The following is a 13,883-nucleotide window of genomic DNA, read 5'->3' as shown; positions in this document are numbered from 1 at the left end:
GCACAATGACAATGTTAATTACCATTGTGCAGTCCTTTCTACTATTCAAATTACTTTAAAATTATGATTTTTGGTAGACTTCACCAAGACAAATCTTGAAAATAGATTAATGCAAACATTCCCACTTCAAAATAACGAAAAATCTTTCCCTCCAGTCCTACCCGGTTGTTCTGGAACCTAATTTGGGAGGTTTTGATGATGAAATGGCATGTGGCATGCTTCTGACTAGAGAGAAACAAACCTTATCTTGATGTGATTTCCTCCCCTTTCTCCATTTTCACTACTAAAAGGATGACTGGCTCTATCCTGACTTAAACATAGCATTTTGGGTTGCACAGAAATGCAAGTGACCCATTAGGTCAATTAAACGCAAACACGAACACAATTTCAAGTTCAATACTTTGTTTCCTCTGGCAACAGAATGAGAACACTAAGCATGCATGTAAACAGTTACATCATGTTGCCTAAAAAGTGTTGCACTACAAGAGAAACAAGCATCATACAGATTTCTATCTTACCAGGACAAGCAAAAAGGCAAAAAACCCCCAAAAACAAAACCAAAAAACCACCAGGAAAGTCACACCACTGGCACAAAGTACAAATGCTTATCTAAATCTAGGAGAAGGGAAACGTGTAAGGCTTTTTATCAAAGACTGATGCTCCGGGAAAATACATTAAACCAAAGCATAAGTTACTTTCAGAGGGCAATGCACATCGTAAGCATCTCTTTTATTTATTGTAATATAAAGAAGCATACATCATTCAGTTCTTTAAAGTACAACTCAAATTGTACACTAACAAAAAAGATCAATTCAGGCATCCATGAACATGTCAACAACAGAATTCATTACATTTTGCTCTGCTGGTATTGCACTTGGAATGGTTTAGAAGTAAGGCACAGTAAAAACAAAGTCATTTAGTGCTTCTACAGCAGATGTCTTTTTTTAAACACATGCTACATGACGTAAAAGTACTTCTAGCTTATGTATATACACAGGGAAAAAGAAAAAAAGCATGCACTAGAGAATTCAGATTTCAACATATCTTGTTGTTTCATAATATACAAATAAAGTAGTTTAAAGATGTAAACAAATTGCATGCACATAAACTAGAGCAAAATCTTTAATACAGTATCTGAAAGCTATTATGCTTAAATAAAAAAATATAACTTATTAGTACTCAGGTTTATGTGCCACTTTTGTCCTGTAGAGATTAAAAATTCAGGGCTGGGGGCAGGGATTTATGGGTGGGCAGAGAGGATTTTTCTCGTTTTGCTGTCAGTTTTATTTTTTTGCTTTACATGTTGGCAGCAGTACACTGGTAAGAAGGTCAAATATGGCTTTTGCAAAACAATGTCTCACGAAAACATGAACAAGCACAATTGCGTTCGGGATCCAGCATCCTGATATTTTCCAGTCAAGAACAAAATGAAACAAAAATCAATATGATCTACGCTTTGAACTGGGTAAGCCATGCATTCCAAAAGACTTTCCTAAAGACATTTAAACTCTACAAGAATGAGACACTTTGTCAAGTGTAAACTCTTAAAAACTAAACAGAGAAGAATCTGAATGACTCAAGCATCGCTTTCCACTTCAAATGCTACTGAGTAAGTTTTGCCCATGGCTGTGGTAGCTGAAGTGCTATTGGACTGTCTTCAGAATTAACTACATGCCAGGAGCGGGTTTGCTTCTTTTTACACAGGTACATTAGAAATTAAGTAAATTAACTGCATCATTTTTGGTTTCACTTTATCTTTGGCATAGGATATGCCATTTTTCAAATTAAACACAGGACATGCACCACTCTGCATTCCAACATGTTATGCTGAAAAGGCACATTTGTTGCTGCCTGGGTCGCAAGGGAAGACTTCTTATTTTGCAAAAGGCACGGTGAGTGCAACATCCTTTCCTCATCCTCCAGAGAGTGCTGAGTTAGACCAGGTACAATTGTACACAGCGGCTTCCCAGGAGCTGTCCGTTTTTCTCAGCCACTGCTTTCTTAGCTAGATCCAGGCTTGGGAAAGTCACCAATGCCTCACCACTGGGCTGGCCACTAAAGTTGTAAAGCATGAGGATGGAATCTGCTTGGAGCTGCAGTGGTACAAGAAGACAAAAGAAAAAAATTATTAAGACCAGAGACAACACCTGGAAATGCAGTTTTTAATGCTGGGGCATTTTTTAGTGCATCTGGTTCACTCCACTCCTGTGTCCTTGGCGAAAATATTCTAGATATTAAGAATGAGAAGGAATCAATGATTAAAGGAAATTCAGCTTTTAGCTTGGCAAACAGCAGCAGCTCTTATTCTGCTGGTGTGCTGAATACAGTGATGTAGACATAATTCCATGCAAAAAATTTTGCTAGAGAAGCAATTGAGATTAAAGGTTGATAAGACAAGAAAGTTAGGTGTTAATAGGAGGTGAATGGAGCAAGAAATCCAGGCATTAATAATTCTTGTACTATGTGGACTACTGGCCAAGGGACAAAGGCTATTAAGGCACGTCAGTACTCACACACAAAGTTAAAAAAACCCCCAACACACATGCAAAAAATAAAAGAGCTGTATGAGTTTTGTGTTGGGAGAACGAGCTGAACTTAACACAGGTATACAGTGCTAAGAAGATTTTCCAGAAAAATTAAGTAAAATTTGGCGCAATCCAACTGAATTAAATAAATATTTATTGTAATTTTAACAAGGCTAAGAAAAAGCAGGTTAGTAGATGAGATTATTTAGTCATTGCAGTTGATTTACTTTGGAGGGCATTTGCCTTCATGAAGTCTTAAAAGGCAGTTCCAAATTGCTGAGTTCAAAGCAGACATCCCTGTCAGCCCTATTGTACCCCATCCATTTTCCATAAGATGCAGGAAATTCTTCCAAGCTAAGTTTGGAACTCCTGTTTGTTGGATAGAAATGAATCTCAGTGAAGTTTCAAAACCAGAGACTGAAGGATCAAAAGCTCAGCATACAAGGTTAGTTTTTTTGAGAAAACAGTGTCAGACAAAACTATGCTGGAAAACCAACCAGTTTTATGAATACTAACCCAATTCAAGTTATGTTCATGTGACATATGTCCTCTTGAGTTTATAAGAGGTTAAAATATTTAAGCATTTCATTTCTGTAGAATTTTTGTGTGTCTGGTATACTACAAGAAATAGCAGACTTCCCATTTATTACCAATAGCATTTCATTCATATATCATATCATATATCAGCTTGACATTCAAACATATGAAAATAAAGCAAGTACATGACAGAGCTTCACTCACCCAAACACTGAGCAGGCAGTAAAAATATTCTTAAAATATAAGCAACAGCACACTTTGGAAACCAAAAGCATGCGTAAGGCAGTTAGTACAAACTTTCTATCATTTCTTCTCAGAGAACTAATGTTAGTCAAGAAATAGCATGCAGAAAGATATCCAGAAACAGAAAAAACCCATCATGTTTAAAGCCCGCTTCAAGTTTGGAAGCAATCTTGGTTTATTTCAGAGTAACACTCTCTCAAAGAGAAAGCTGTACCTAACTTGGGTTGAGCTGCAAATCTGAGTTATAAGATGCTCTGCTCTAAACCAGCTCTTTGCTGTTAATCCATATGGGAATTTATTTACCATCAGTCCAGCTCAGAGTCAGCTAAAAACACACAGGGAGCGCAGTTAGATTTCTGAGCACAGAGGAGAGTTTTAAAACATAGTTTGAATAGCAGTATTGGTGTAATACCAATGTAGGGATCTGGAAATTCATGTTATAAAAGTTGCATAGAAAGTCAGCAGAGAAGTCTACACATTCTTCAAGCAACATGATTAAAAGAGTTAAATGAACCCCTTCAGTTTCACTTTAAGACATACTGGGTTTCAGTTCTTATTTATAGATATTTCGGGAGAGAAATAGATTTTATGTATGTACATGTGTGTTTTAAAATAAGATTCAGATTAATACAAATCTTTTTTCTGGATTTTTTTGTTGTTGTTGTTCTAAAAGAGTGGTACCTGTATAATACTACTTTGTACCACTTAGAATTCAGATTGAGCTACTCCATGAATTACCCAAAGACTGTTTCCATATCATACTTAGTAGAAATCTATTGCTGATCTGGTTTTTCACTTAATCACCAGACCATGCAGTCTGTCTGCTCCCAACAGATCCAACATGAGAAAACAACTCATTTGAAAACAACTGACTTGATGGTACATTTGTCTGTGAAAGTAATTCTCTCAAAGAACAGTATTTGATTGCCATTTTAAAACTGAAAGATTGTTCTGGTTTTTTCCTTAAGGAAAAAAAAAAAACACTAACTAATCAGTAGCATTCTGAGTGGAATACAGTAGTACTGTGGCATCATTTACTCCACATAGGCCGTAACAAAATTTCTCTAAGAATTATCTGTTAGTGCCAGAAAGGCAGGCAAGTTTACTGTTAGCAAATCTAGTTAGTTGCGTTAGAAAGTGACTATACCCAAAAAACTCTTCTGAAAAGAATAATGTAATAGCTCACATTGCATTAGGGAGATCAAGAAAGAGAGATATTAATCTCTATCCAGTCATATGGTACAGAAAAGACAAAGCCGGTGGTCTGGGGGTTTTGCACACGCATTTGTGTGTGCTTTCTAGCAATATCAGGGGGAAAAAATCATCTTCTACCACTCTACTAAAAGAAAAATATTGGGCTGAAAGGTTCACATGAGAAACAAGCACTAACAAAGTCTTCTGGAAGTTTAACACACCATCTGAGCAGAACCAGGCAATCACACTACCTCCACCACTGCTGCCCCATCAGCAACGGATCACAGCTGGCCCATTTCCTTAGGTTAGTTGATTTTTGAAGCAAAAAGACTAACACCAGGATCCCAATGCAAGCTACTAAGGGGGGAAAAGCCACAAGCAGAGATCTCTGTATCACCAAGCCCTTTTTTCCCTTCCCATTCAGCTCTGGAGACCGAGGCTCTCCAGTCACATCTTACCTTCTTCAGAAGTTACAAAGAGTTACAAACAGACCCACTCTTTCGGTGCTTGTAACACACTCCTGGCTTGATCGCTCAGCTGAATTAGGCCATTGTAGTCATCTGGTGCATACTACAGTACAAGTGTGACATGGGACAATCAGCAAGAGAAGGAACAGTCTGGCACAGCAAGCCACACAGACCATCATTTGCAACCACAATTAAGAGCATCAGCTATAATAACTGGCAGGAGACACTGAATTGGACAGAAACTCTTTTTATGCAAGATAAAAAAATACATCAATTGTATTACTGGTTGTAGAAATAAAGTAAATGCTTGTGGGGAATATTCTAAACTATTTGAACTGTTCCTTATCAAAGAAGGGAAATAGACCATGAAGTGCTCCTTTGTCCCTTCTACTCATGAGATGGCAGCACCAGGTAACCAAACTTTTAAGTTTTCATAAGCACAATCCTGTACCCAGTAATGGCTCTCACTGCGACAGATGAGCCTCTTCCAGCCTGCACACTGAAATGGGGAATTAGAATAATCGTATGGATCTCATTCAGATATTTTATGCACTCATGGAAATACGCTGCAGCTTCTCTAGGGCAGAGTGACAAACACTTGAGCTGCAGATAATACTTGTACTACATAGACTACACCAATGTAATAAAAGAAAATCAATGCCCTGGCATGAATGCATTGACAAGGTAAAGTAGCATTTTTGGTAGTATAGTATATTTCTGCATTGGAAAAAGAAATAAACTACACAGTGTAACTGCATCATGACAGATTTGTGGAAGTAGTATATTAAAATAAAAATAGTGACTGTACATAACAGGCACACCAACAAATTAGAACAAAAACCTCACATGCGAATCAGATCTAAGAATTATTTGAGATCCTGAATCTGAACAGTAATCACTCATACTATTGGCTTGGTACAAATATGACATATATAGTCAGAAAATACATCTTGGGGAATACGAAACATTGTTCTTAGCACATAACCTTTCCAAAGCACATATCCTGGAAAGGGACCAAGCATTCTTACACATGCTGCAAACACTGCTTGAGTGGCTCCTATAATCCAGAAGACAAGAGTGTTTATCATAACCTGAGTTGTAGAATATCTTTTCAGTGGCAAGAAGAGTTTCCTGTTTCCCCCCAGATGGACTACCACTAATGGTTTTGCACTAACACTTTAGATGATTGCCAAATGCACACAATGTAGATGTCCTATGCTGCCTTTTCTTTGATATTTCTATCATACAAAAAGTCTCCTGCCAGCTTAGGGAAAAAAGGGTATTATATTTGGGCATACAGGACATGTATCCATCCAAAGGGAAGTTGAAAAGAAAAATACCAACCATCACAGGATACACCTTCCACAGAAAACAATAACCAAGAGCCCAGAGAACATAAAAGAAAAGAACCCCCCAGAATTTTACTACTGAATTCTAGCCACCTTCACATCTAAACCCATGCCATTAAGTAAAAGACAAATATAAGAAGTATTTTCTAGATAGTCTCTGCCAGGGCAACCAGACCGTGCAAATATTAGATTTATCAGTTCCCAGACCTGCCCTTGAAACAAACCTACAAAATGTAAGTTTACTGTTTGGAAGGAATGTCTCAAGATAGTACATACTTTAGATTATCAGTAGATGTACAGTAGGAAAAGTTCTACACTCTTACTCTTGTAAGGGACAGTATTTCAAAGGTTACACTTGAAGTGCAATAAACAACGTGGAAAACATGAAAGTTGGAAAAATATCCTGCACAGAAATGTCAAAGTTGTCAGAGCTTAGACAAAGATCTAAAGAAAGTGAAAAAGAAAGAAGAAAATAAATTCATCAAAAGACCTAGAAATAAAAGTAGCTTCTTATCACAAGGATAAGTAAGAGACTGCACTCAATTAAAACAAGCTGTAGAACAGTAAATTCTTCAAATGAAATGAAAACTACCCTAACTTGCCTAAGTACATGATTGTGAATCCTTCTGATTCTGTCTGCATTTCAGAACCCATAAGAACAAAACACAAACATCCAATCACACAGGACCAAACCAAGGGTACACTGGTTAATAAAGACATAGTATACTATACTTTCTCCTTGAATTTTCTTTTTCTTCAAGCTATTTTATTTCTTTCTTCTTCTCTTACTAAGAGAAATATGGGACTGTCTTCCCCTCACAGACTGTGCACAGATTTAACCAGGTCACTAACCAGAAAGTCATTGATTTCCATTTCATTTTTGCAGTTCCTACAGTGAACATTCAAAGCTCAGTCTAAAAACAGCACATACAAAGCAGTCTAGAGAAAATAACCCACTGCTAAAAAAAAAAAAACCCCAGCATTAAAACTGGAAAGTATATTTAGACACACTCTAACTGGGAAAAAACAGGAGCAAAGAAAAGAAAAGGGAAATATCATAGGCAAAATGGTCAGTTCAGGACGGCAGCTACAATTCTAGCCCAAACTACCCATAAACTTTACAGCAGAATGGTCCCCAAAGGGAACTCTCAGACTCTGGAAAAAAGCCTAGCTGGACTAAGTCTGGAACACAGAATCAGATTTAATGGTAGGTAACTGCAACCTTTAGCACAAGAATCAGGAGAAATACCCTAAACTGGCTTTGCCCCTAAAAGTATATCAATTGTACCATAAGACTACCAATACAAACTCCCACAGCACCTGAAAGCTCTGTGGAAGAGATACCACCTCAATGTTCTGTGTATCAGAGACTGAAACAAGTAATGCCTGTTCTCAAAAATACAGAGGGTGCAACTTTAGTCTCTTGCTTCAAGCGTGGGAGGCAACAGACAGAAACTGTAACCACTAATATATTGTTCCCAGCCTCACAGATGCTTTCTCCACAGGGGCAACATTTCCAGGTGGGAGATAAATTTAGGAATAAAGCAAAACAAGAAGCATGCTCTATTCTGAGAGTGTGGGGGTGAGCATCTAACAGTGTCTGTATTGCCACATGACTTCCAATACCAGTATGTGGGAATTCTTCCTCTACCACATCCCCTTTCCCTTCCCTATTGAGAAGGTGCAATGCCTAGGATTGGCAAGCAGATGATGGGGTATCCCCCTCTCAGACTACAAAGAATCAGATTTCAAAAGGAACCCAAAGGAAATAGAGAATACTTCTTTGTTTAAGCATGCATTTCAGAGAAAAAAATCCCCTAATCCCTAAAAAGTCAGTAACAATGAAGTCTGCTGTCCTGATACAAGAGAGAAATGTCGTTAATGCCCTTGGAATCCATCCACCTCCCTTCACTTTCTTATTACTGTTTTAAGCACAAGTCACCCTCCTCCCCTCCAACAGCAAGCCTTAAATTCTGGGTCTCTGAAGCCTTGGAGGATTAATATACTGCATAAACTCTTTATAGCTACAGACAGAAGACACTTAAGCCCAGTACAGGTTTAAAGAACACTATTTATTTTAAGCTTTTCTTGTGTAGACACATGGACACCCAAAAGGAAGTCCCTACATTTCCATCGTAGCTTTTTCAGGAAATTCAGGGGGCTTTAAAAAAAGTTCAGGTGGTGACCATGGCCCCTAAATCTTAGTAATCTTCTAGTTTGCTTTTTTTTAACTACTATAACTACACACAATCTACCTAAATAGCAAGTCTGCTTTCTAAGAACTAATCCACAGGGTCTTTTTGGCAGGCGTGAGTTCACTGCACATCATGCCAACCTCCAAGAAACTGGGCAAGTACTACTAAATGCAAGCTGAATCCTAGCCAAGACAACAGCTGTGAACTAGTTTTTGGTCAGCTAAGACTATGGGCACAGCTAAACTGCATCTGCTTTTACATTAAACTAACAGTTCTTGTCATGATAACAACTCTGTCACTATTTGCATTCTCATGAAAAAAAATTTTTAACACCCCACACCAACAACCCCCCCCCCCAAAAAAAACCCCAAACAAACAAACAAAACAAATCAAACAACAACAAAACCAAAAAAACAAAACAAAAAACACCCAACCCCAAAAGAGTCAGTATTTGGAGACTGAAATATTTCTCATTGATTCATTTAGCAGCTAAATAGTAAAACCCATTAAGTATTTAGCCACTAAATAAAGAAAAATAAAAATACTTTAGTGAAAAATTTTGTTCTGCTATGCACCAACTTCACATTAATCCATCAAACTACTACCCTACTACTACTCTTGTTCATTCACTATTTACTAGAGTTCTCTCACTGCTTCTACAACTGTACAGTGATGGCCTAAAATAACACTGATGAGTTTTATTTTATTACTGTATTTTATTACTATATTTGCACCACTTCTTCCTCAAACTTTACCCCATATGATATGGAATATGAGTTATTTTTCTGAACTCCTGAAGAGTCTCCTCATAATCCCATCCATGGATCCCTTACTTCATAATGCCCAGAGACCAGGATCTGCTGAGCAGCTGGTAAATTGCACAGTGAGGGTTTTGTTGTTGTTTTGGTTATTTTGGGGTTTGTTGTTTTTTCAGTGTGGTTTTAGTTGGCTTGGGTTTTATTGTTGTTTTTTTAGTAATCCTTTAATATTGGACTCAAATGAATGGCCCTATTGCTTTACAGTACAACTAAAAAGCAGTTTAATGCAAATTACTGAAACAGAGTACTAATACTAGCTCTTTTGAGGATTACAGTACACTACAATATTATACAGAAAGGTGATGGGGAAAATTACCATCTCCCTGATTTACTATTAAAATTCTTACCAAGTTTTCAATTGTTTAATCCAAGTTACAATAAATACATGCAAGCTGGAAGGAATTTTCACCAATAAAAACAAGAAAACAGAACTACAAGAAGAAATCGAGCTGCTGAAACACTAAACAAGAGGCTAATGGTAATAAAACTAAATGAAAATCAAAATGCTGATCTGCAGACTTTTAAATTATTTGTTTTTAGAAGCATGTACTGATGTTGAGACCAGCTTGTTGAAGCCCATGGTAGGCAAAGTCTATCTCTTAAGAGGCAGGTCTGGTATGAAAAGTGCTTTCACTTAAGTAGCAACATGTGCACACATGCAATATACACAGCCCATGAAGCCTGAAGGAAAAAACCAGAGGAGAATAAAGCAAGAACTAAAATTTAAACCCTGTTCCTTTCAGACAAGGACACAGAAAGACAAAAATCACCCTTCAATCTCAGCATCCCGATCTGGTTCCCATAATACCAACACTGAAGTCCCTTGAATACCAACATCAATTAGTCATACAGAGATTAAAACCATGCCCAAACCACTGATGATTATTAAGGGCTCACTTTATGAACGAGCAGAAGCATCGTGCAATAAATCCTTGGGCAGCAGCAGAAAATGAAAAAACAATGTGAGGAAAGGGAAGAAAAAAAGAAAAAAAAGATTAGTTATTGCTCCAGAGATGTTATATTGTCCCATTACAGTAAGTCACCATCTCTTTTTCCCCTAAAGGAATGAATGAGTATAAAACTAGCATTACCACATGTGGGATTCCAAGAACAATTCAAAAGAATTCCTTGGTTCCTTTATGAGATTTTGAACCCGATCTCATTTGGACAACATCTTCTAAAGAAATCAAAGAAGTGACCAATTCAATAACAGTAACTGATGATGACAGGAGGTTGCAGGAGCAGAATATAGTTTTCACCTTGTGGCAAAATTTCTGTTCATCTAACCATTTAATTATGCAATACAAACACCAGGAACTGCTCTCCAAATGCAGGAACGAGGAAAAGGGCAAACTGAGCACCAGACACAAAGTCTAGATTCACTAAACTGAAGATTTAGTGAAAGGTAGAGATGCTTGAGATTGTCACTGACTTGTTCAATTCACAGAGTGGTTGAGGCCACATTTTTCAAAGGTGCAGTTACACTTCTAGCTGAATTTCAATTTAGCAAATAAGCTCCCCACCCTAAGGCTTTAATATATCCACCATCTAGTCATCAAAAACCCCCATCAGTAGAAAACAACTAAAAGGCAAAATATCGATGGCTAAACAATAGGATGAATGATTATTACTTGTCTGGACATCATGGAAGCCACAAATAACTGAACTTGGTTTGAACTCTGGAAATATCTGTGGAAGAAAAGCCCTGTTCGTCAAAATTCACCACACTTTTTATGTGACAATCTTTTTCCACTGAAAAACTGAGTATGCAAAACTGCTTTCAAAACATAAATGTAACATTCAAAAAGAAGACACAAAAGATAGGGCACTGCATCTTTCAAAGACTCAAAACTTGGAACATACACATTTAAGCATCTGTTCTCAGTCTACATTCATTTACAACCAGACATCTGGCTCAGCAAATTAAAGCTCATTGTCTTTTAAGAATCTTAAGGTAAAAAAAAAAGAAATAAAAAAAGAAAACATACCATGCCTGAATGTTTCCTGTTAACTCTAGCAATATCACTGTTATCCAACTTACAGAATGTTGAAGGACAAACATACAAAAACCGTTGCCTTTTAACACAAATCACTTGCAGTGGTTTGAGAGCCACAAAGAGGATTTTAGGTCAGGGCTTCCAAGTAGTACCCAAAAGGGCAGAGTTGGTAGCTGTGTAAGTGGTGTTACCCACAGGAGTTAAATACTCACCAGAATACACCATATTCAATTATCTTTCCTTTTAGCAAACATGTTATGACAAAACAGGGATATAGATACAATATCCTCTGAGACAAAAGGCAGAAGACATGGAAAGAGCCATTCCATGAATTCAAATAAGTGCTGCTGGAAAATTATGTTTGTAGATGGTGCCTTTTTTTTTTAAACTTATCAAGAAGGCAAGTTTCTGTTCACACACTTGAGAGCATTCCATCAGTCCATACAGACTGAAGTTACCTATAGTATATTTGCTATCAATATAGACAGCTTGGATAATACAGATTTCCTTCAGTTTGCAATGTAATACAGCTTTAATGAAAGATATTCTTGCGTGTAACCAAAATAAATTAGCACTTCAAACAGTGTTTGACTGAGACATCTGTCTCTCTCCCTTTCCAAGTCACCACACCCAGCTCACAGCTCTCTGTACTACAAATCTGCAAACTGTAAGTGTTGAAGGTCAAACACTGACCCTACCAAAAGGCTTCCACCATCAAGTGGCCACGACTGAAAACTTTTGGCAGCCCCCACTTTCCTGTGCCAGGCCCTTTGCAGCCCCACTCACACTGGGGCTCTGAGGTCTTCAAACTCAAACCCCAAACCCAGACACCAAATCACTGCTTCCAAATTAGGATTTGTTTGTTTAATAAGAAGCAAGGCAAATCGTGTGCTACACTTCAGTCTGCCAGTTAAATATACAACATGCAGCTTGCACACTTGTTTGGCAATTTCCAAAAGCACTCACTTGCTCAGTTTGATCTCCACTGATCAATTCCCAGAGGTCCAAATATCTCTAGGAGAGGTACTGCATACTAACCTGGTACCCCTGGAAGAAACTGAGTATCTCCTTCATTCCTGTGTTATATGGCAAGCCCTGCATCCGGACTAAGGCTCCAGGCTGGGGCAGGATTGGAGTGTGGGTTGCAGTGGCAGCAGCAGCCACAGCTCCTGGAGGAGCTGCAATGTACCCCACCGTGGTAGGAGATACTGGAGGACTGAAAGAGAAAGAGGAAGCAAAATTGTTATGAAAACCAGTAACTGGTTCTACTACTCAGAACAGGCAAAGATGAAACTGAAAATTTAGATTTGAAAATAAACCCAAATCCCACAGAAAAACAAACAGCCCTGATGTGGATGGTTTTGTGGACTTTCTTAATTCCTCAGAAGCATCTCAATCTATTTTTAAAGAAGTGAAGGAAAATAGCTAACATTTGTTGCTAAAGACATAAGGAGTGGCATTTGTTATTTCACAGGGGAGTAGAAAAAAGTAGCTGCAGATGACTTGTTTTAAGATCATTAATAAAAAAAAAGAAAGGAGCAGGGTGTGTCATAGTATGAAATGGAGGCAAACACCCAAACCTGGCATTTTTGACCCACAAAATAGTGAGTAATTAGCATCTCCATCTCTAGTCACGGCCCATCTAGCAAATTACCAGATAGTCAAGCCAGCAAATGTAACAAGCCTAGGAACTATCAGTGAACAAGCTATTTCCCCACAACTCATGTACCAGACTTCAGTGACTCATGCTGATACCATCTGTGGGAAGGGAAAAGGTGGAGAGCGGCTTTGCTTTCACATGTTAAAATGTTCTTTGGTCTCACTGATATACAAAATCAAACCTAGTATACACCTATGAGGAGTCTTTCAGTATGAAAACAGTACTGTAAGTAAAAGAACAAACTAAGACATGAGGGTAGAGGAATGTAGTGACACAGCTTCTCTTTTGGCCAAGAATAGAACTGCCTTGATGACATTGTCCCAGCGTCAAAAAACCCCTGTTAAATATTAGGCCAACGTTATCATGAGATTCAAGCAGAGCCTACAGAGGAGATGAATCCCATTACAAGGCAACAGAGAAACAGTTAAAATGGTTTCTGCCTCTGCTGCTGAACATCAAGTTCCCAGGACTACCTACACCAGAAGTACAAATTTAAGAGCCATTCACAGGTGACCACACAGTCACCTACTGCACTGGGACGAGAGGTTAAGAGAAGCAGTGAAATCTCGGGGTTACCTGGGATAGTAAGCTGTGTAATTCATGTAAAGCTGAGCAGCCTGGGCTGGGTAGTAGGTAACAGTTGGAGGAGCAGCTGTGGAGGCCTGGGGCGTCCTGGTGGTTGGCAAGAGGGCTTGTGGCTGGTAAAGCGCTGCTGCCTCTGCTGGGATCACAGCTGCTGTTTGGAAAGCTGCATAAGCTGGTGGAGAAAGACCTAAAACCAAACCAGGACACAGCACCAAAAAGCAATCAGAATGAAGAACTCTCAGATGAATAATTCCTCTCCTACAGCAATGTGATTAAAACCTGGGCATGAATGATGAACACTTGAGCAAAGACT

At 38.3% G+C, this 13,883-nt stretch overlaps 1 protein-coding gene across 9 annotated transcripts in view; it reads right to left on the bottom strand.

Moving 5' to 3' along the window:
- Positions 1-714: 714 nt before the first annotated feature.
- The window catches only part of ESRP2 (epithelial splicing regulatory protein 2), a 93,909-nt gene continuing 80,740 nt past the window's right edge, over positions 715-13,883 (bottom strand). For 6 of the 9 annotated variants that reach the window (XM_048317054.1, XM_048317061.1, XM_048317058.1 and 3 more), the window contains 3 exons: positions 13,562-13,757; positions 12,364-12,541; positions 715-2,093 (listed from right to left, as the gene is read on the bottom strand). In XM_048317054.1, the coding sequence (XP_048173011.1) occupies positions 1,935-2,093; positions 12,364-12,541; positions 13,562-13,757 (533 nt within the window). In that variant the 3' untranslated portion in view covers positions 715-1,934. Of the gene's footprint in view, positions 2,094-4,957; positions 5,070-10,225; positions 10,260-12,363; positions 12,542-13,561; positions 13,758-13,883 lie in introns of those variants that run through there. The other 3 variants (XM_048317062.1, XM_048317063.1, XM_048317064.1) reach the window with 2 other exon arrangements.

The sequence above is a fragment of the Corvus hawaiiensis genome, chromosome 12 (assembly GCF_020740725.1).
Source record: "Corvus hawaiiensis isolate bCorHaw1 chromosome 12, bCorHaw1.pri.cur, whole genome shotgun sequence".
NCBI classification, from domain to species: domain Eukaryota; kingdom Metazoa; phylum Chordata; class Aves; order Passeriformes; family Corvidae; genus Corvus; species Corvus hawaiiensis.
This window is presented reverse-complemented; position numbering and strand designations above follow the sequence as displayed.